The 24500-nt window shown below is 34.0% G+C and overlaps 1 protein-coding gene across 1 annotated transcript in view; it reads right to left on the bottom strand.

The window, feature by feature from the left end:
• The window catches only part of PIGK (phosphatidylinositol glycan anchor biosynthesis class K), a 106624-nt gene that overhangs the window by 29348 nt on the left and 52776 nt on the right, over positions 1 to 24500 (bottom strand). Inside the window, exon 10 of the mRNA XM_057715814.1 lies at positions 13369 to 13453. Coding sequence (XP_057571797.1) covers positions 13369 to 13453 — 85 coding nt within the window. The remainder of the gene's footprint in view (positions 1 to 13368; positions 13454 to 24500) is intronic.

Here is a 24500-nt window from a genome sequence, read left to right as displayed (position 1 = left end):
TTTTGGAAGTGACTATCATAAGTTATACTATGAAAGCTGAGATTAATTTATATGAATTTAAAATCATATCCCAGGTGATAAAGGAATAGCACATGACCTTCAAGTAGTTTAATTTTCCTTACTTGCCTTATAATTTGAATGAAAATAAATAAGCAGAAAGTCATTTTTCACTAGACTTCAGTTTTAAAGTCTACAATTAGGGAAAGCTCTATAAGAATTTAAAGCAAGGAGGGTACTATGTATTCAGCCTTTTGATGAGCTTCCAGGTATTGATAATTGAATAGGCATATTTTAAAAAAGAAAGCATCAGAAATTTTCTACTTGATAGACATTTCAGTCAACCTTTAGTAAAGTTTAGCTATAATGAGGTAGGCATTACTGGAACAGAAAAACATAAAAATGCCAAAATAGCTACAGTAAAACAAGATGAAGAACCATCACAAACAAGAACAGAAGAACTGAAAAACTGTCCAAATCCATGTCACATAACGAAAGAAGCTAGAATTGCAGCATCCAAGAAAAGATCTCAGAATGTAGAAAAGTGAGAAGAGGTTCTCAATTACACATTTTTAAACATTACATTATAAGATTAAGAGACTGGACCACACAGATAAAAGATTCTATGGGTAAACACTGCAAACAATTACCTGCAGTGATACTTGACCTGAGGTATTACTGCCCTCCATGGGAGGGGAGGAGTTCAGAAAAAGGTGAGTGCATTGTTTGGTATCACAATGAGAGAGGAGTACTAATGGCAATCAGTGTTTGGAAGGACCAGGGATGCAAAAAATCCTGTGATGCACAGACCAGTCTTGTACAATGAAAGAATGGTCGCACTCAAATGCCAAAAGTACCCCCAAAGCGAAACAATGGACATACCAAGAATCTATATGGACTGGTTGTACTAGAAAAAAAAATTACCTCCAGGATTAAAAAGGAACAACAAAGCATAGATGAAACAAAATTTTGCAAGATAACCTTCCATGTTATAAGCCAGGGCCTGATGGGACACACTCCAGTACTTCTTTCCAGTAAACTGAATCTTTAATGATTACACAGCTCTATGGTAATCTTTTAGGCAGCTTGTCTGAATAAAAGAGAATAGGTTACACTATATCATCACCATGTACCCTGCAGAGATGCATTAAAAAATATAGATTTTGCAATCTACTAATCTTATTAAAACATTTAAGGATTTGTAAGAAGTCTTATAACTGAAATAGGGAGATCCAGGTAAAGCCTGGAACATGGATAAGAACACAGTGGGGAAAGAAGTGGATAATATATCTCTGTGAAGAAAAAACATTCATTTGTGTAAGTTACAGTTTTATAAAACATATACAGGTTTGTGCCTTTGTTTTTTTTTTTTTTTTTTTTTTTTTAAAGCTTGTGTGTCTTTATTTATTTTCTGTTTGGATGATCTGTCCATTGATGTAAGTGGGGTGTTCAAGTCTCCCACTATTATTGTGTTCCTGTCGATGTCCCCTTTTATAGCTGTTAGCATTTGCCTTATGTATTGAGGTGCTCCTATATTGGGGGCATAGATATTTACCATTGTGATATGTTCTTCTTGGATGGATCCCTTGATCATTATGTAGTGTCCTTCCTTGTCTCTTTTAATAGTCTTTACTTTCAAGTCTAATTTGTCTGATATGAGTATTGCTACTCCAGCTTTCTTTTGACTTCCATTTGCATGGAATATCTTTTTCCATCCCTTTACTTTCAGTCTATATGTATCCCTTGGTCTGAAGTGGGTTTCTTGTAGGCAGCATATAGAAGGGTCTTGTTTTTGTATCCATTCAGCCAGTCTGTGTCTTTTGGTTGGAGCATTTAATCCATTTACATTTAAGGTGATTATTGACATGTGTGTTCCAATGACCATTTTCTGAATTGTTTTCGGTTTGTATTTGTAGGTGTTTTCCTTTTCTTGTGTTTCCTACTGAGAGAAGTTCCTTTAGCACTTGTTGTAAGGCTGGTTTGGTGGTGCTGAATTCTCTTAACTTTTGCTTGTCTGGAAAGCTTTTGATTTCTCCCTCAAATCGGAATGAGATTCTTGCTGGGTAGAGTATTCTTGGCTGTAGGTTTCTCTCTTTCAGGACTTTCAGGATATCCTGCCATTCCCTTCTGGCCTGCAGAGTTTCTGTGGAAAGGTCAGCTGTTATCCTGATGGGTTTTCCCTTATATGTTGTTTGTTGCTTTTCTCTTGCTGCTTTTAATATTTTTTCTTTGTGTTTAGTTGTCGTTAGTTTGATTAATATGTGTCTTGGTGTATTTTTCCTTGGGTTTATTCTGTATGGGACTCTCTGTGCTTCTTGGACTTGGTTAATTATTTCCTTTCCCATGTTGAGGAAGTTTTCCACTATAACCTCTTCAAATATTTTCTCAGACCCTTTCTTGTTTTCTTCTTCTTCTGGGATGCCTATAATTCGAATGTTGGTATGCTTAATGTTATCAGTGAGGTCTCTGAGACTGTCTTCTAATCTTTTTATTATTTTTTCTTTTTCCTGCTCTGTGGCAGTTATTTCCCCCATTTTATCTTCCAACTCACTTATTCGTTCTTCTGCCTCAGTCATTCTGCTGGTTAGAGCATCTAGAGTATTTTTAATTTCAGTTATTTTGTTATCCATTGCTGTTTGTTTTTCTGAGTTCTTATGAACTGTTTCTTGTACTTTCTCTATTTTGTTATCGAGATTTTGTATCATTTTTACTATCATTACTCTAAATTCCTTTTCAGGCATTTTTCCTATTTCCTCCTCATTTATTTGGTCTTGTGGATTTTTTTCTTGCTCCTTTGCCTGCATGGTGTTTCTTTGTTTCCTCATGGTTGTCCAAACTTTTGGGGTTGCTTGTCCTTGGGTTTTTTTGCGTTATTCTGTGACCAGCAGAGGTTCCTTTATTGATCGTCTGTAAGCGTCGGTGTGTGGGGAGGGAGAGGGTACAACAGTGGCTCCTTCTCCTGGGAGGGAGTGAGCAGTGGCGCACTGATGTCTCAGTCAGGCTTGGAGGTGCCTGTTGCAGAGGGCGCCGGTGGCTCAGGCATAAACAGAAAGTCTTAGAGTTGGGCCTCTCTCGGGGGTTTTTTTCTTTTCTTTTTTTTTTTTTTTTTTTCCTCTCGGCAGCCTCCCTGCTGCTGGCGTTGCAAGGGGTTTTAATCTAGCCCCACCCGAGTGCCTGAGGGTGCTTGTTATCCCTGAGCCTGTGCCTTTGTTTATACATAGCCTTTGTCTTAGTAAAGGGTCTTGAATTAATAAAGAAGACAAAATTGTTTCATGATGCTGATTCCAAGAATGGATCTCTCATATATTTTAAATCTCAGGGAAGCATCCACTAAAAGATCTCTAATCAAGATGTTTAAATCATGCATATTTATGCTTATTTAATACAGGAACAGGATGAGATAGTAAGATAAATTTAATTTCACAAACAAGGACAATAATCATCAGGACCAAGAACAGACAGACTCATAGGAGGTTTAAATTCAGTTTGTACTTACAGAGTTCACACCATATCTTTGTTGCTTTCATAGCACAGTGTAGTCAAGTATACAAAAGCAAAGCCTCCAGTGCTAAAATGAACAGGTTCAAATCTTGGCTTTGCCACAGACTAGATATTTGATCGTATACAAGTTGTCTCTTGTTCCTGTGCCAACACTGTTACAGTTTTGTGTCTATGTTCATGAGGGATACTGATGTGTGGTTTTCTTCTCTTGTGATGTCCTTCGTATCACGGTATACCAACCTCATAAAATAAGCTGGGAAGTGTTTTCTCCTTCTCAAATTTCTGAGACTGTGTCTCATTTTTTACTTAAATATTTGATAGAATTCACCAGTGATGCCATCAGAGCCCAGACTTTTCTTTGTGGTAAAATTTTAATTTATAAATTCAATTGCTTAACTTGATAAAAGTCTATTTAGCTTTTCTATTTCTTTTTGAATCAGTGTTAACATTTGCTTTTTTCTAGGCATTTGTCTATTTCATCTAAGTTGTCTAATTTGTTGGATAAAGGTCTTCATAACCTTTACTTATAATCCTTTTGATTTCTGAAGGGGTTCTAGTGACGCTCCCTCTTCATTCTTGATTTTGGTAATTTTTTTCTTCTATTATCTTGGTCAGTCTAACTAAATGTGTTATCAATTTTGTCCATCTTTTCAAAGAAATAACATGGTTTCATTAGTAAATTTTTTTTCTTTAGTAAATTTTCTTTAGTAAATTTTTGTATTTAGTAAAGCATTGCCTGAACATTGTTCTAAAAGCTAACAAGTACCATGAGCCTCATAACAAAAAATAACAGTCCCATTACTACTTCATGTCCAATTCTCCTTCCTCTAATTCTTTCGATTGTGGTCAAAAAATTCTTATTCTTTTGATTGTGGCCTATTTTTATTTTTCATTCTGGGAGTTTTTAGGGCCTTCATTTCATTTTTTTACCATTCTAAAATTTCAAAATGATGTTCCTTGGATGGGGTCTCTTTGTTTCATAGAATTGAGCACTGAGCAAAGCACTGAGCAAAGCACTGAGCTCTGGAAAAATTTTCTTGTATTGTTTCTTTAATATAACCACCCCTCCATTTTTTCTGTCCTCCTTTTCTAGTACTTTTATTAGTCAACGTTGGACCTCATCAGTTATTGTCTAAAACTGTGAAGGGTTTGAAATTTTACCCTGCCCCCAAGACAACAAGTTGGCCTGGAACAGTTTCACAGTTACTGGCAGAAGACATGGGCCTCCTGGGTCTGAGACAAAGTACTTCACTGCTCATAGCAGGATGAGCTTCATGTGTGTGCCAGTTCTTTTTGTCCCCAAGACCCATGGGAACAATAATGCAGTGGAAGGCCTAGGTAAATGCTATGCACATAGTAAGTTTACGTAGCAGACAAGGAATCCCCGAACTAGAAAATTCCAAACAAGCTGCAATAAACCTGTGCAATCTTTACCCTGGAGAGAGACATTATCTCTGAAATAGCAAACAAATCTAAGGGAGTCACTATCTCTGTCTTCCAATGCTGTTCACAATACAAACATCTTTGCCAAAATAATCCAGAACAAAAGCTTGCCAGTGTGTCTGCTCACAAGACGTACAGAAATATGAGAGACATATGGAATTGTCTACAGTATATTTCTCTAATTTTCTTATCCTTTTATCTCCAATTTTCCTTCTTTTTGTTTCATCTTTTAAGAGATTTCCTCAACTTTGCCTTCAAAATTTTCTACTGAAATTTTTATTTCTACTTTTATAGTTTTAATTTCCAAAAACTCTTCCTTGCTTTCTCATATTTCCTTTCCTTTTGTGTGTGTGTGTAGTATCCTGTTTCCTAATTAAAATACATTCTCACATCTTTCTGAGGTGGTGGTAGTAGTAGTTGTTGTTATTAAGTTTTCTTCTGTTCCTGGCGTTGTCTATGTTTGCTAAGTTCCCTTTTTCCATTTGCTTATTTTGAGCTCTTTCATAATGAAGACATTCCCCAAAAGTTTAATGATCCTTGGTTGCATCTTCATAGTTAAGAGTGAGGAAATAAAACACTGATCATAAGATCTTTATGCATTAACAGCACTTATGAACCACTGGGTTTATCAGTGGGGTGAACAGATAGGGACTTGGCTGTTAAACTGGGGTCCTGCAAATGTCAAAATGCACATTATTTTTCCATTAGACTAGTATCTTCAGGGAGGAATTCTCCAGTCTTCTGCCTGATAGAACAGAAGCCTGGATGCCACTGTTTTGAGAACTAAACAGGAGAAGGACACTGGGAGTACCTCTCTGCACACCTTTGATGCGCCTGATGCCTGCTTTCCCAGGGTTCTGCAGTATGAGTGGCTTGTTCTTACAGGTCTCCCACATGATGGAAGTTAGGGTATAGCTTGTCCACTCTGCTAAGCTGATTACCATCTGTTCAACTACTTTTCTTCTTCCAATTTTGGTGTCTCTCGTCTGCTATTCTCTCCCCTTCCATTTTCTTTGTCTGACGGGATTTATACATTTTTATGTCTTTACTGTCATTTTAGCAGGGCTTTTCAGCAAAGAGAATAAACGTGTGTTCAATAAGCCATGTTTAAACTGCTCATAAACATACTTACAAATTTTGGTACAAATTACCACACTATCCTCAATTTTTACTAATTTACACTCCTCTCCAGCAGTGTATGTGCTTTGTTGTTACTGACTATTACTACTTTTCATATCTTTGCTAACCTAAGAGATTCTTTTGAAATGTACTTTATGGCTGACATGAATAATTCTTAGATCATTCATAAATATTAATGTTTTCATCAATTTATTAGCCATTTTTATTTCAACTTTTGAGGCATGTCTGTATAAGTTCTTTGCTCCTCTTCCACTGGAGTGTTAGGTTTTTTCCTTATCTCTTTGTAAAAGCTCTTTATATATAAAGATGTTAATTCTGTGAGGAAAATAGTTTTCCACTTTGGTATTTGCCTTTTTGTTTTGATGCACATAAATTTTACATTTTTACAAAGTCAAATATATCAATTTTCCCTGTAGCTTTTGTTATTTTCATGCTTAGACATTCCTTACCCATAAATATTTATCAATGTATAGTTTTGATATTTTCCATTTTGTGTACTGATCTATAATCCAATTAGAATTTACTTTTTCCACGTGTTACAAAGAATCTAGTCTTCCCCTCTCCCTGCAAATAATTAATTTTCCCAGAATCATTTCTTGAATAATCCTTTAATTTCTCACTGACCTGTGGTGTGATCTTTAAACATACTGGGGTTTCTAGCCTAGCTAGGTGATTTATACTATCTATTCTGCTCAGATCTATTTCACACATAAGACTTACCTACATTTTTGTATCAGTACCACTTCGTATATCTAAGTAGTACAGGCCTAAATATTTTAATATCTGCCAAGGCTAACTAAAATTGATTCTTGACATAAAATTTTAAAAAATAAAGCATACGCCTAACTAGATGATACTAAAGAAAAGTGTTATAAATTATACATTCATCACTGACCTTTTCATTTTTCAGTATACTTCTAAAATATTTTACTTTTTTTAAAAGGAAGTTTAAGTAACATCTGTACTTGAGACTAATATACTACTCCTAAGTACATACTAATTCCTTTAAAAAACAAAACAAAACAAAAAAGTTTTCTGACCTATCTGCATGCAACTCTTCACAAAGAAGAAAAAAATACCAACTTTCCACAAAAATACCATAGTATAGTCACATGTCATATATTTCAAATCTTAATAGTAAATTTAAGCTATTTTTAAAAAGTGGTTTAATTTTAAAATTAACATCTCTGAAGTAAATCGAAAATTACTTATATGAGAAAATAACCCACTTCTCTCCATATCTGTCTCAGTAAGATAGTTCTGCACCTGCCTTCCTAGTAAACAGACTAAGAGAAAAAATAATCACCTTTAAAGAAAAATTATCAACATAAGCATGCAAGGTTAACCAAACCACTTTCTTTAGTATGTATTTTTCTATTTCTTCATAATATTCTATGTCCTAACTTTACAAAGCCTTAAAAGGATTAGTTGTCCCTTCATATAAAGTCCTTTCATCAGTAATTGCAATTTACACTTTCCCATGTAATTTATGCTTTTGTTGTTGTTGTTGCAAGACCACTAGATTGCCTGAATTGTTAATATAATGAAAGCTACAATTTGCATACCTACTCAGAAATGTTTAATAAATACTACCACTGTTGGCTATGAAAGGAACCTGAGTATCATAAATAGGTCTGCAACAAGCTCTTTATGACCTCTGGAGAACTCAACTCTCTTTTCTTCTTAGTCAGCCTGTCAAAGACCCCTAAATTCAACAAAGGTCACCATACTTATCCAGTGTGTACTATGTATCAGACACTGCACCTAATTCACTTTCCAATGAAAATATTAACAACACTCACGAACATGTGGGAAGAATTCATGTAACTTTAGCTTATAAGAATGAAATAGAGGAAAATGGGGGAAAGGGACAAGAAAGGAAAGTGAGAAAGTCAGAAGACAGAAGAGGATACAGAATACAGGAAATGGATAGAGAAGGAATGACAACAAATGAGGAGCTGGTCTTTCTTATTACGTACTCTGTTCTCTTCCTCTAACACTGCGAGAGCTATGCAACCATGTGGAGAGCCAGTGTGTAAAATATTAACAGCTGAGCTGTGCACAGGGCCAACTCAGCAATTATCAGAACACACAGATGCCAACCCAAAACTATACAATATAACAGTATATCTCAGTGGAGGAACACCTTGAATCTCTCAGTACCAAAGCCACATCAACTACCCTCTACTACCTAAGCTGTGCTTCCATCATCCCAGGAAGGAGTGGAAGAGGGAGAAAATCCTAGGTGTGAGTCTGACTAAATTTTCTACCATTAGGCAGAAAGAAGAGGAGGGATAATAGGTTAGTTGATTAAAAAAAAAATTCAATTATAAGAAAATATAGAAAAACATGTATTTGCTCTACTGATTTGTGCCTTCTGAAAATCATCCACACTATATATCAGCTACACTGGGTGGCATTCACATTGTTTCCAATTTGTTGTGGACACAAGTAATGCTGCTACAAACATCATTGCACTGAGATTCTTATGGGTTAGTACTTTTATTTATATATTAACACTATGGGCTATATTCTCACAAGTGGAACCATTGGGTTGAAGGATGTATATATTAAATGTGAGTAGATGTCACAAGATGGCATTCTAAAAAGGTAGGAATAATTCAGATTAGCTACCAACAAGGTACACAAGTATCTTTTTTCCTAGCACCTCTGCCAGAAATGGGTGATTCTGGTTTTTTAAATATCTTTATTGAAATATAATTCATATACTATAAAATTCACCCTTTTAAAATATACACTTCAACGGTTTTAGTATATTCACAGAGCTACACAATGATCACCACCAAGTTTAGAACACTTTTATCACTCAAAAAAAGAAACCCTATACCCATTTAGAAGTCATTCCTCATTCCCCTACCTCATCTTAGTACTAGACAACCACTAATCTACTTTCTGTCTCTGTAAATTTGCCTGTTCTGGACACTTCACATGAATTGAACCATACAATGTGTGGTCTTTTTTGTCAGACTTTTATTTAACACACTGTTTGTTTTTAAGGTTCACCCACACTGTAGCATGCATCAGTACTTCAATCCCTTTTATCACTGAATAATGGTCCACTGTATGGATGTACTATATTTTATTCATCCATTTAGCTGATAGGCACTTGTGTTGTTTCCAATTATTGGCTATTACGAATAATGTTGCAATGATCGTTCGTGTACAAGTTTCTATGTGGATGCATGTTTTATATACACTTAGGCTGGAATCAATGAGTCACATGGTAAATCTATGTTTAACCTTTTGAGGAACTGCCAAACTGTTTTCCACAGCGTGATTTTCATTTCTGCCAGTTTGATGGGCATACAATAATTTTACTGAATTGGTAATGTGCACTTCCTTACTGAATTTTAAGCTTTCTTTTCAATTCATTGGCCATTTAAGTTTGTTTTTTTTTTTGAACTGCTTTTCATCTCTTTTGTCTTTTTTTCTGAGTTATTTTGTTTTTTATAAACTTCTAAGAATTCTGTGTCTACTTTAGATATTAACCAATTTACTATTGCCTTCTTCGTAAACATTTTGTCTTGATTGTAACATTAGTCTTCTAACGTTGCGTATCTTGTGCTATATAAAGTATCAAATTTTCATGGTGCTGAATATATCTTCTGCATTTGTGTGTTCTTTAAAAAGTTCTTCCCTACATCTAGATTAAAATGCAGTTTCCTAAACTTTCTTCTAAATTATTTATTTATTTTACTTTAAGTCTTTACACAAAATTTACTTTGCATTACATAGTATAAAATAGAAGTTTTAACTGTTTTCCTACTGAAATACATATCATCTTAATCACATATTTAATGATCAAATATAATAAATTTTTTTCTCTGGATCCTCTCTTATGGTGTTTTTCAAGCCACAGATCAGGACTATCTGTTGCTTTTTAAATCAATTTAGTATGTTTTATTTGCCATTTAAAAAAACAGAAAAAGAAAATAGTGTGCATCTTACATAATGAGGGTAAATGTTTCATAAACTTTTATTTCTAATTTTTAACACACACAAGGGTCATCATGTATGTAAAATGTATTTCTTATTGTGAATTATAATAAAGTTTGAAATCCACCCTTTCACTGTGTTCCATTAATCCATGTGTCTATTTCTTTGTCCACACATATCTACATAATTCTAGTGGCTGTATTTTCTCTCTTTTAAATACCTTCTTTGGCTATTAGTAGATATTTGTTCTTCCACATGAACTATGTGGTCATTTCTTCTTCTAACATTAAAAAAAAAAAAACTTGCTTCTATTCTGATTAGAATTGCTAATTTGGAAGAAATTATACTTTTATGATAATAAGTTACCTGCCCTATCAAATATTTGGTATAACTTTCTGCTTATGAAACACAGTATGTTTCCATAATTCTTACGCTACAGGGCCTACTTGTTAAATTTACTCCTAAGTATTTTTATAGTTCCTTTCATTGTGAAAGAAAAAATCTTCCCATTGCCATTCTGTGCAGTTGTTGCAAATATAGAGAAGCTACCAGCTTTATTCATCTTGTATCTGGCTATCTCACCAGATTCTCTTATTAATTCTACTGTTTGTAACTTGAATGTCTTGGGTTTCCTAGATATGCAATCACGTTTGCTAGGATCCCTAAAAGAAGGTAAACAATTTGGCAGTTCAAAACGGCAATACTGAAATCTTGCCTACCTCCTCATTGTAAAATGCATACACATGTTACAGGAAATTAATTACTCAAATGACTAAGATGTATTCCTCTCTCTTCTGTTTCTCAAGCTGCTCCTGATGTTACAGCCCCTGTTCCTGCTGCTCCTCTCCTTCACCTTCTAACCTGTGCCACCAGCGAGAGGCCTCAGCTTCTGCTGCCTGGGTAGTAGGGAAAAGAAATGCTCTGGATATATATATCTCCATCCATTCAGATATATGCATACATGGCACAGGCTAGATGCTGAAAAGAATATCAAGCAATCAAGGACAACCAGAAAGGCAATCAAACATAAGATATCTATACAACGTGAATAAATAACATTATTTCAAATAAAAATGACATGCTCTAAAAGAAGCATAGGTAAGGCATGATTCAAGATTAGAAGAAAAAAATAGTTACAGTATAAAAACATACTATTATTATAGGTGGAGGTTATATATATACTATAATAATGCTATAGTTTAGATATATTACATATTTAAAAGTTTTGTGGGATTGGCTGAACCTAATTATTACATGTCTTATTACTATTCTCTCATGGGAAAAAACTACTTTCAAATAATCTACTTATAAGTGAACTTCTAGCAGCATAACATATGTTTCTTAAAAATCACTTGCACAGGGACTTCCCTGGTGGCACAGTGGTTAAGAATCTGCCTGCCAACACAGGGGACACGGGTTTGATCCCTAGTCTGGGAAGATCCCACATGCCGCAGAGCAACTAAGCCCATGTGCCACAACTACTGAGCCCTTGAGCCACAACTACTGAAGCCTGCAGGCCTAGAGCCTGTGCTCCACAACAAGAGAAACTAACACAATGAGAAGCCCATGCACCACAAGGAAGAGTAGCCCCTACTCACTGCAACTAGAGAAAGCCCATGCACAGCAATGAAGGCCCAACACAGACAAAAAATAAATTTATTTTTTAAAAAAATCACTTGCATAGACAATGGTAACAGTTCCAAAGTTGCAGTACTGTTAATAAACGGAAATAACAAGAGGAACAGATATAAGAGTATGGTTTAACAATGATCTTTCCTGATTACTCCCTGAGAACAAAATTAATTTTATTCAATAAAAAGAAAATAAATCCCTATCATGCATCTTAAAATTAAAATTTTATAAATTCAGGTACTATAAAAATTTCATTATAATGTTTATAATTCAGTGTTAAAATTAATATAGCTTCTTATAATGCCAAGAATATCATCATAAAAATTTTCACCAGGGTCAAAGTTTTTTATCTTTGAATTTATTCAGTGTATAATATCAAAACACAGTTGTTACATAAGCCACAGTTTATTGGTTCATTCAAGCTATAAAAATATGACTGACATTTCATCTGGTCAACCATCTTAAAGGTTAACTCTTATTTCCTGTTTCAGACTTTATTCTAGGTGAACTGTTCTGGGCAGATTCTATTTACCTATTCCGAACAAACCACAAACTGTTTCATTGCTCACTCTTACTGTTAAGAACATATTGACTTGCTGCCTGCTCTGCTGTTTAATTCATTTATGCTGAGAGTCAGGCATGAAGACAGAATTTTAAATGTGACATTTGCAGGCTGTTGGGTCATTTAAGCTCTGACAACACTAGGGAATTCCTGACATATAACTGGACCTGATTACCAACCACAGATAGGCTACCAAAACGGGCAAACTTCTGATCATTTTTTGTAATTTCTCATTGAATTTTAATATTCAATTTTCATGTCAATGAAAAGATCTATATAGCCAACATTTTAAAGTAAAAGCCTGTTTCTTTTAATAACCTCGCACTTCTTCTAATCAATCCATTCTGCTAAATAAAAATTCTTTTGATTGGCAAAGGCATATGGAAAGACTCAATAATAATTAACATTCATGAAAATTCTAACAAATTCTGACATTTAAGGGCTTCTGATATTTCCTACAACCTACAGCCTCGGAAAAATCTGGTAGTTCTAAAGGCCATAACTCTCATCAATGGACCACTTTTAAAATTCTTAGATTCTGGCCCAGCAGGGCAGACTTTATACACTGTCAAAATTACAGTACAAAATCTAAGTTTAAAAACTTACCACACTGCCTTCTCTAAGATTACAGTTATGCAGAAGGGATGATAGAGTCATTATAATTGGAAATGAAAAAATTACCCACATGACATTTAGAATTACACTCTACAAGAGATGATAATGGGGTGGGGTGGAGGAAGCAGGGAGAGATTGCGTTTTCATTTTAGCTACTCAAAAAAATTACACCAAATGATATTTTTTCAGCTTTTCTTTGTCACTAACAAGTACCATATACAATGGTTCAAATGAAAGTTCTCTGAAATTAAGTCTTGTTGTTAAGTAATGCACAAAAGATAATTCTGTTTCTACCCTGTATTTTATATAAGCAAGAATTCTACTGTTAAACAGCAAGTAGCCTTTTAATATTGTGCTTTGAATGAGATTTCCAACTGTAATAGGTGGAGTCTAAATAGGGCTAGACGACCTGGAATGCCTTTCAGCTAGAGCACATTGATTCTGAAAAACCTAACAAAAGCAATTACTTTACAGAGATTAAAAATCTTGTTTCTTTCAAAAGAATAAAATGAAAAGCAAACCTGGTGTATTATCTGAGCTACAGGAAGTTGTTCAGCATATTTCAGAGGTTCTATTAGTTCCTCATCCATTTGTTCTTTCTTATAGCTGGAAAAAATAAATTAAAAAACACAAAGGCAAGGTAAATACTATTTTTAAATACGGCAAATCTTTAAATATGCCAAATATGATATATATTAAAAATACATATCTAGTATGAGATTCTGAAACAAGTAGAATTTGTCAATAATTATGAAAAACCACCCAATGATAATTTTTAAATGACATAACCATAGATACATTCAGATTACATTTAATTGCCATTTAATAAGACTAGCTAACATCACCTAATTGTCTCAGATCCTGTCTTTCACACTGAGAGTTAAAAGTGTTTAAGAACTCCATGTTCACTGGATATGCTTTTTATCACAGTATTTAAAGGTCTTTAAAACCTGGCTCCAACCATTCAAGCCTCATCTCCAGCAACTCCTTCTCTATGTCCGAGTCAACAGTTTCAGCCATATCCAACTACTGGTCACCTGCCAGCAGGCTCTGTATCTCCATGACTCTGATTTTCTCCATTGTGTTTCCTGTTTGGACCAACCACAACTCCTTCTTTGTTTACTCTTCTTTCAAATATAATAACTTACTTAGACCCATCTAGGTACATTTTTTACCTCCTTGAAGACAAAAATCATGTCTTATTCTTTGTATATCCAATGTTTACCATACAATAAAGACTCAATAGCTGTTTGCTGAATGAATATATAAATAAAATGAAGACAACAATAACTCTCTGGGAGGTTATTCTATATGGAAAATATTTTCTTTAATATCTATATTTACAATGAGATGAAGAGTTGATACAACACATACCTAACAGGGTAAAAAACAGTAAAGTACAGAGTAGGAATAAAAAATAAAATCTCCCCAAGTGAAGAGAATTAGAAAAAAAAGTTCTTAAAAAATGGCAAATAAACATTCGACTCATTAGATTTCAAAACAATAAGACCAAAACATATTTAAACTTTCATTTACTTTTTATTTCTGTAGATTACACATCACCTTAGCAACTTAAAATTAAATTTAAAAATTGAAACCTTGAATTATCTTGAAAAATAAACAAGACTAGTATAAGTCTCTAGGGCTATAGATAAGAAATCTGATGATGAGAAATCTGGAATACCTCCCAATAAAAAGGCAGATATACAGATAAGGGTAAACTTTTGTATGTAAGTAAAAATTTGTATACTTTGCAGATTAGCATAAAAATAATTAATTTGGGGGAACTTTGAAGACTCTTGCTAATGATGGGAAAAAACTGTCTTAAAACATTGTTTTATAGAGAGAGAAAGTAGAACAGTGTTTTCCAGGGGCAAAGGAAGAGGGAAAGGAGATTACTGTTTGATGGGTAGAATTTCATATTAAAAGACGAAAAAAGTTCTGGAGGTGGATGGTGGTGATGGTTATATGATAATATTAACATACTTAATGCCACTGAATTGTTTATTTTAAAATGGTTTAAATGGCCAATTTTATGTTTTGTATATGCTGTGGGCTGAATTGTGTCCCCTCAAAATTCACACTAAAGCCCTAACCCTGAGTATCTCAGAATGTGACTGTAATTAGAGATAGGATTTTTAAAAAGATAATTACGGTTAAATGAGGTCATTAGGGTAGGTCCTAATCCAATGTGACAGTGTGCTTATAAGAAGAGACTAGGGCACGGAGAAAGACAAATAAAGACCAGGGGAAGATTTGGCCATCTGTAAGTCAACAAAAGAGGCATTATAAGAAAACAATCCTGCCAACACCTTGATCTTGAACTTCTAGCTTCCAGAATTGTGAGGAAATAAATTTCTGTTGCTTAAGCACTCAGTCTGTGCTACTTTGTTATGGCAGCCCTAGCAAACTAATACAGTATGTTCTACCACAATTAAAACTAAAATAAATATTCACTGACCAAAAAAAATTCACATTATTTTTAAACATTTCACAATGTACATTTAAAAAGTCTATCTACATTTTTAGGTATATGAAACACATACCAAGCAACAAAAGGAAATATATCTATTGAATATTATCGAAATTTAGTTTTTGTGCTTCAAAGGACACTTCCAAGAAAGTGAAAAAACCCTAAGAATGGAAGAAAATTTTTGCCAATGGTATATTTGCAAAAGATTTGTGTCAAAAATATATTATAACACAATAATAAAAAGATAAACATTCAATTAAAATTTTTTTCCTTCCTCATCAAGGATATTTCTAAGTGAAACTGGCATATTTGTGTGTGTGTATTTGTTTTGCTGTGTGTCTGTGGTGGGAAAGAATACAATGACTGCTCAGTACAGTTTGGTACTACTGTCTTGATTAAACAACCAGAAGTTTCAATACATAGCTGCTGAAAAAAAAAATGAGTGCAGGTTAAATCACTGAAGTAATTCTAAGAGTAAATAGAAATACGAAAAACTCTTCTAAAAATATAAAGTAATGATGTATAAAATGGAATTCATTTTACTCACAAAACATCTCTCAATCAATATAAAAGATATAAAAATAGAAATCTAGCAATTTGCTTTGATGTTTTTATTTTTTTATTTTTATAAATTTATTTGTTTATTTATTTATTGGCCATGTTGGGTCTCTGTTGTTGCACAGGCTTTCTCTAGTTGTAGAGAGCGGGGGCTACTCTTCATTGCAGTGCACAGGCTCCTCATTGTGGTGGCTTCCCTTGTTGTGGGCTGTAGGCATGTGGGCTTCGGTAGTTGCAGCACATGGGCACAAAAGTTGTGGCTCATGGGCTCTAGAGCACAGGCTCAATAGCTGTGGCGCACGGCTTAGTTGCTCCATGGCATGTGGTATCTTCCTGGGGCAGGGATTGAACCCATGTCCCCTGCATTGGCAGGCAGATTCTTAACCACTGCACCACCTAGGAAGTCCCTGCTTTGATGTTTTTAAAATGTCAAATGGTTGTTACAAAAAATTTCAAACTTGTTTATTTTCCTTTTCTTTATTTTCTGAACCATTTGAAAGTAAGTTGCAAATATCATGACAATTCACATCTAAACACTTCAACATGCATCAACCAAGGATAGCTTTGAAAATTTTCTTTTTTTTAATTCTTTTTTTGGCTATACCCTGCACGGCTTGAAGGAATCCTTAGTTCCCCAACCACGGCCCCAGCAGTGAAAGTGCCAAGTCCTAACCACTGAACAACCAGGGAATTCCCTTGAAAATTTTCTTAAGAACTTTTTTTAAAAAGTCACTCAAAGTGCAATTCACAAGTAATCTTGGGTATCACTATGGACTTTGGAGTTTTTTACTTATTCAGTGTCCCACAACACATTAAATTACTCCTTTTGAATTTCTTGAAAATGTCCATCATTTTCTTGCTACATATGTTGCTAAATGGTGTGATGTCAAACTGATTTTCTTTCCATTTTAATTATTTTCATTTTTAATTTATTTTAAAAATAAAACTATTTTTTGGCTTGGAGGCTCAGGTGGTCTTTTATTTTAAGGTCTAATACTAGGATATAGGATATAGCTAAGAGTCAATTGTTCTAGATCAATCAGTTCCCCCAGGCACATAGAAACCCTTTCAATATGGAAATTCACATCTCATTTTGGAAAAGTCTGCTTTATTATAATTTTAAATATTATTTCTGTTCATTTTCCATTTGTTTTTCTAGTGCAAGTTCTTGAACTAAATATACTGGATTTTCTCTATCACTTTCTCTCTGATCCTTTTATCTTATTTCAATTTCACTTTCTTGACTTTTTCATTTCTATTCTTTATGTCTCTTACTGAACTTTTGGTAATATCTACCTTCCCTTGGGAACCCTGTAATTTAGTTTTCATTTCTGAAATGATTTTTGATCTTTTTTTGTTGATTTCCTTTCCAGAGTTCAGTCAGCTCCTATTTCATACATCTTCCTGTTCATTGTCCATTTCAATTGTGAGTTTTGGAGTGTCTGATTCATCGTGTCCTTTCATAATCCAACTGCTTGTTTAATATAGGTTATTCATGTTCGAGTACTGTGTCTTGGTTTTCCTTTTTTTGTGGCTTTTCTTTCTTTTTATTTTTCCTTTCATTCTGTGTTTAAGTGTGTTGAGAAGATTTGGTTTTCATTTTCTCTTTTTCTTATAGGATGCTGGCTTCTTTTTCTGTTGAAGATTATTTGCACTGGTTTCTTTCAGAATCAGCAACAGTAGGGGGAGCAATGGGAAGAAAGGCGATGAGCTGGCTTATTAGCTTTCTCTCAGCTCAGTAGCACCCTGCTCTGTGGCTGCAATGAAGTGTAGATTCTTTAATAAATGGTATTTTTTGTGGTAGTGGGGCGAACAGAATTTGTCTTTTTTGTTTGTTTGTTTCTCCATTTTTCTTATTTCACTTATTTTCAGCTGCTTCTTTCTTTCCCTTCACCACCAAGCCTCCAAGGGACACCCCCTCCCTCCTTGCAAGATATCTACCATTCCCTCAGAATTAATGTTTTCCCAAGACTGTCACCTAAGTCACTCACACTTTCTAAACCCCATCTCTTCCATCTTCAGTAGCTATGGATCTGATCAAGTAGTCCACATTTATAGCATAATTCAGAAACTGAGAAAACTACCAATGTTAACTTCATTTTATACATGGCTGCCATCCTAAGGCTACCTGGAATTTTCTCTTGCAAAATGGTAAAGTTCTTTCTTAAAGCCACCCGTTATTCCTTTTATTTAACATTTTGAGTTCTTCCTAAAAGGATATACTTTTTCTATTATCTCTTTCCCAGATCCTTCACTAAGACACTCTACTTAAATAATTTAACGAGAGTAGTTTCTGCATTCAAAAGGCTGTATATTCCGTTTCTTACTTTACTGTTTCTTTTAAGCAACTGTATTTTTGAAGAAAACAATAATAAATGGAATGGAATTTGCTTATACTATGGAAGGATTCTGGATCCAATACAGTGATGCTACCATCTTAAATAAAAATGCGTAAGAAAATGAAATACTGCTGGCAAAATTCTGAAACTTGTGAAGTTAGTCTTTACAAACTCTCATTTCTTTTGTGTTCTTTTTACTCTTTCATAGATGCTCAGTGCCCTCAAAAACCTTCCTCCGCTGTGCTAAGCACTCCTAAAATAATGCTGTAAAATTATTTATGATACCTATATAGAAGGTCATCTCTAATTCAGAAACAGGTGAAGTTTTTATTCCATATTGCCATATTGAGATTAGATTATTCACATATAAAATGACCTAGCTTACTCTGGGCAGAAGACCAAAGCATCTTTTCAAACCCTAGATATATACCCAACAAAAAGAACCGGAAAACAGACACATTGTGCTATGCCAAACACAAGCTAAAACTTAAGAACATCAACAAATAATTCAAGATATATGATGTAGGGTAACCCAAAATCATTAAGAAGAAATTCTCTAAACGTATCAAAAACAGGAGGCTAGCCAAGGTTAGAGTTACTTCTTGAACATGATAGCTTAAGAATTATTTGAAACTAAAAGTATATAAAGAAACCAAGTTAATTTAATACAATCTTGTTGGGAAAAAAATTTTCCACTTCTAAACTGCATTAAAAAAAAATGCCCAAGCATTCATACAATTGACAATACATATTGTTGTGCAGGATCTACCCGACAAACCTGCAGCCCTGTGACATTCCTGAAAGTTTAAAGACACTATAAGGGAAAAAACAATTCAAATTTATTGGTCAATAGAGACAAACATAAAATGCTATTACAACTCCAAAAATGTCCCCAGAGTCACTGAAGATTATTTTTGTGAAGATGGGTTATATAGAAATGAGACAACAATCTAATGCATCTTCTTCCTTGAAATGAGATTCCCCTCCCAAACTCATAGCATCACTATTCTTCTAACTGTCAAACTAAAAACTTGCAAGCAAAGATATTAAAACATAACCTTGTCTATTATCTACTTTGAAGAAGCACAAGGAAGATGATGAGCTGGGGAAATTAGACATAACTTGAGATAAAGAACAGAAAGTTAACTCCCAAGAGAACTAAGAATATATTAACTTATGGCCCACCTGTTGAAATACACACACACACACACACACACACGAATATTACTCAGCCATAAAAAAAGAATAAAATCTTGTCATTTGCCACAACATGGATAAACTTGGAGGGTATTATGCTAAGAAAATAAGTCAGAGAAAAACAAATACTGTATGATTTCACTTACATGTGGAATCTAAAAAAACAACACAAATGAACAAACATAACAAAACAGAAACAGAGTCACAGATACAGAGAACAAACAGATGGTTGCCAGAGGGGAGGGGGAATGAGTGAAATAGGTAAGGGAGATTAAGAAGTACAAACTTCTGGTTACAAAATAAATGAATCACAGGGATTAAATAAATGTACAGTGTGGGAAATCTAGTCAATAACAATGTAATATCTTTGTATGGTGACAGATGGTAAACAGACTAATCATGGTATCACTTTGTAACATATACAGACATCAAATCACTATGTTGTACACCAGGAAATAACACTGTCTTACCGGTCAATTATACTTCAAACAAACTCATAGAAAAAGTGATCAGATTTGTGGTTACCAGAGGCTGCAGGGGGTGGGGGGAGAATTGGATAAAGGTGGTCGAAAGGTACAAACTTCCAGTTATAAGAATAAGAAGTACTAGAGATGTAATGTACAACATGATTAATATAATTAACACTGCTATATGTCATATGTGAAAGTTAAGAGAGTAAATTCTAAGAGTTCTCATCACAAAGAAAAAACATTTTTTCTTTATTTATTCTATTGTATCTATAGGAGATAGTGGATGTTCACTAAACATTGTGGTAAACATTTCATGATGTATGTAAGTCAAAGCATTATGCCTTAAATGTACACAGTGCTGTATGTCAATTAAATCTCAATAAAACTGTAAGGGGAAAAAAGCCCAGCAAAAAAGAAATAAATGAATTAATTAACAAAATAAATTATATGTATAATTCAGCCACTTGGTTTTTCTTTCATTTAATATGTTTCTGAGATTCAAGCATATCTATATGATTACAGTCTAGTTCATTTTTGTTGATAGCTATATGGTATAATATGAAATTGCTCCATTTTATTTAGATATTCCATTATGGATGGACATCTGCTTTCAATTATTTATTATTAGGAATTATGTTGCAAAAAAAATATCCTTTCAGGCTACTTTGGAAGGATATTCTATAACAGGGACAAACTATAGCCCACAGGCCAAATCTGGCCTGTCATCTGTTTCTGCATGTCATATAAGCTAAGAATGGTCTTTACAACTTTTTAATGGTTGAAAAAACAAATCAGAGGGAGAATATTTCATGGCAAATGAAACTTACACAAAATCCAAATTTTAGTGTCTGTAAATAAAGTTTTATTTGAGCCCATTCATGTGTTAGTGTATTATCCATGACTTCTTTTGCATACAGTAGCAGAGTATTTGCAACCGACACCATCTGACCTACAAAGACTAAAATGTTTACTAGCTGGCCTTTTACACAAAAAGTTTGCCAGCCCCGGTTCTAAAGTAATTATTTAGAAGTAGACTTGCAGGGTCATAAGTTATGCACCTTTTAAATTTTGCTAGCAACAATCAAATTACTATCTAAAGGCGCTGCATCAATTTATACTGCTACAGAAATGTGTAAGTTCCCATTTCCCTCATCACCACTTAACCTTCTACAAGAAATAGTTATCTCTATGCTTTAATTTCCATTTCTCTTTTAAAAATATACTTGAATGGTCACTGGACATGAGTCTTTCTTCTTTTCCAAACTGTATTTCCTTTGGTCATTTTTCTACTGGGTTGTCTTAAAAAAAAAAAATCAATGTGCAAAGTTATATAATCTCAATAGAAATTCTTTGACATACCTGTTGCAAATAATTTCACCCAGAGTTTCTCCTTTAACTTCATATTTTTTGTTTTACTATACATGGTATTTTAATTTTGTTGCAGTAAGCTTTATCAATCTTTTCTTTTATTAGCTATATTTTGGTTAGCATGACATCTTTCCCCACTCCTATTTCCGAACTCTTATTAAGTTTAATAATTATTAAATGGTAGATTCTCTTAGATTTTCTACCATATGGTCTGTAAAAAAAAAACAGGGAAAATTTGCCTCTTCCTGACTCTTATACCTCCTATTTTTCCCTTGTCTTCTTGCATTAGTTGGGACTTCTTGTGCAATGATGAACAGATGGAAATATAGTATGCATCCTTATCTCGTCTGACTTTCACTGCAATGCTTCTAAAGATTCACCATAAAGCATAATATTTTTCGCTGGCTTTAGACACACGGCCTTTGTTAATTCAAGGCAGCTCCCTTTTATTTCTAGTTTGCTAAGCCATGTTTGCTTTCTTTCATCATTAATGACTGATGAATTTTAATCAGATGCTTTCTCTCATCTACTGAAACAATTACAAAATATCTCTCATTTAATGTAGTGATACAATGAAATACACATATATTTTCTAACCCTAAATCAAATCATTCCTGCAAATTTAACATAAATTCTATTTGGTCATCAAGTATTTTTATATTACTGGATTTGATTTGGATTTTATTTAAGATTTTTATATCTGTGATCATAAGTGAAGTTGGCTCTATTATTTTTTCATACTCTCCTTGTCTAGTTTGGGCTGCAAAATTAACTAGTTTCATCAAATGAGTTAGGTAGCATGCTTTCTTTGTTTATTCTGTTTGTATGTCTGTTCCATGTGTTTGGTAAATGTCACAGGTAAAAACCACTGAAGCCTACTGCTTGCTTGAAGTTTGTTGGGAGACGGTACATATTTTTTATAATTGATAAAAAAAAAATTCTTTTACTTACTTTTTTCCCAAATCCCCTGTAAGTACTACTTCTGCCATATTCCAAGTGATTTTTTTTTATTCCAAGTGATTTTTATAGCCTTATATTGAAAATGCATCATGTAAACTGCACATTTTGTTTTGAATTTAGTATGACAAACCTTCTCAAAGAGGGTATTTGGTCTAATTACATTTAATGACTATTATAACTGGATTTATTATTACTATCTGTTTGCTATTTCCCATCTATCTGATGTTCCTTTTTCTTTCAAATTAACCAAATATTTTATTAATCCTTTTTTTCCCTCTATTAACATAATTACACATACCTTTACCGTTATTATAGTGGTTGCCTTGGACATTATAACATCAAACTTTGACTTGTTAATCTAATCAAATGTATTGCATTTATCATTTCTCCAATAAGAACAGTATTTCACAACACTTTGATTCCATTTATCCCTCTGTCTTTTGCACTGTTGTTATCTATTTTAATTATACAAATATTGTTTAACTCAACATGAGATTGTTTTTATTTGGTTTTTGTCCTATTAATGATCAATTATCTTAAATGATATATATGCCTACTCTGGTTCTCTTCATTCCTTACTGAATTTCTGTGTTTCCCATTAGGATCATTTTATTTCTAGCTGAAGAACTCCATTTAGTTTTTATTTTAGTTCGGGTGCACTGGCAACAAATTGTTTTGTTTGTCTGAAAACATCTTTATTTCACCTTCATTTTTGGAAGGTATTTTTGCTGTGTATAGAATTACAGTTAGAAGTTTTCTCTCTTTCAGCACTTTAAACATGTCACTCAGTTATTGTATGGCTTCCAGTGTTTATGTCAGTATTAAAGGTAATGTGAATTTTCTTCTCTGGTGGGCTTTTAAGATTTTTCTCTTTTTCTATGACTTTTCAGCATCTTGACTATGATGTGGTTTTCTTCGTACTCACCCTGCTTGGGATTAGGAGAACTAATTGAATCTGATGTGTTTGATATGTTTCATTAGTTTTGCTCTTTATCTCTTTAGGTATTGCTGCTTCCTTATTTTCAATCTGTCCTCTAGCTTAAGACACTATTTACACACATTACAGCATTTTACTGAATCTAATAATATCCCTTACTCTCTTTCCTTCCTCCCTCCCTCCCCTCTCTTCTTTCTTTCTGTGCTTCAGCTTGGATTTTTTTCTATTGAATTGTGTTCAAGTACGCTAATGCTGTTTTCTGATGTATCCAATTTGATGTTAAGCCATTCACTGAGTTCTTCAATTCAGATACTGTATCTTTCAATTCTAGAATGTTCACTTCAATGTTTTAGACATATATTCATATTCTCTGGTGAATTCCCTATCTTTTCATCTGTTTTCAAGAATTTTTTTTCCTATTTTCTTGAACATATTAAAAATAGGTATTTTAAGGTTCTATTCTACTAATTCCAAGTTCTGAATCACTTCTAGGTCTGTTTCTATATTCTGTTTCGTTTATGTTTTTCTCTTGGTAATAAAGTCATAATGTTTGCCCTTTTATGCATCTAGTAATTTTTTATTGATTATGTATAGGACGCTGCATACTTGTTTAAAGGAAAAAAAAAAAAACCTACTGACGATGTTATTTTCCATCTCAGAAGATCCACACTTTGTTCTGCTCGGCATTTAGCAAGTGAGTGGTGGTCTGATCACTTCCATTCAATCAGGGACTGAGCTGAATAATTAAGACTGCCTTACAATTTTGATAAAACTCATTCAATCTTTAATTTACCCCTATTCTTACTGTGAGGCCCTTCAAGATTTTAAATTGAAGCCTGGCAGGTCTTTTTCCTCCAACACTGGGAGACTACAGAAAATTCCACTATGCTTTTCAGAGGTTTCTGGCTTAGATTTTTGTCCTGTTGTCCTGAATAGCTTCAGAATTAGGCAGTCCAGCCCCACTGAATTGCCAAAAGCTGCTACTAGTCACTCTGTCCTCATTAGTGACACACTACCAGAGGCCAAGCCCAGATTCCTCCAATATGGAGGTGAACAACGTTTTTCTATAGAGGGCCAAAGAGTAACTATTTTAGGCTTTCTGGCCACTTAGTCTCTATCACAAGTAGTCACCTCTGCCATTATAGCATGAAAGCAGCCATAGACAATACGTAAATGAATAATGGAATGACTGTGGCTGTTTTCCAAAAAAACTTTATATACAAAATAGGTAGCAGGTACCTAGCCTATGGGCTGCAGTGTGCTGATCTTTGCCCTTGCTGCACCCAGAATCAGTGTGTATCCAAAGGGAAGGCAGCTGGAAAACGTCAGTGTCAGTTCACCACCATCTCCA

This window comes from Hippopotamus amphibius, chromosome 1, assembly GCF_030028045.1.
Source record: "Hippopotamus amphibius kiboko isolate mHipAmp2 chromosome 1, mHipAmp2.hap2, whole genome shotgun sequence".
NCBI classification, from domain to species: Eukaryota; Metazoa; Chordata; class Mammalia; order Artiodactyla; family Hippopotamidae; genus Hippopotamus; species Hippopotamus amphibius.
Note: the sequence above shows the minus strand (reverse complement) of the source record. Positions and strands in the feature narration are given on the sequence as shown.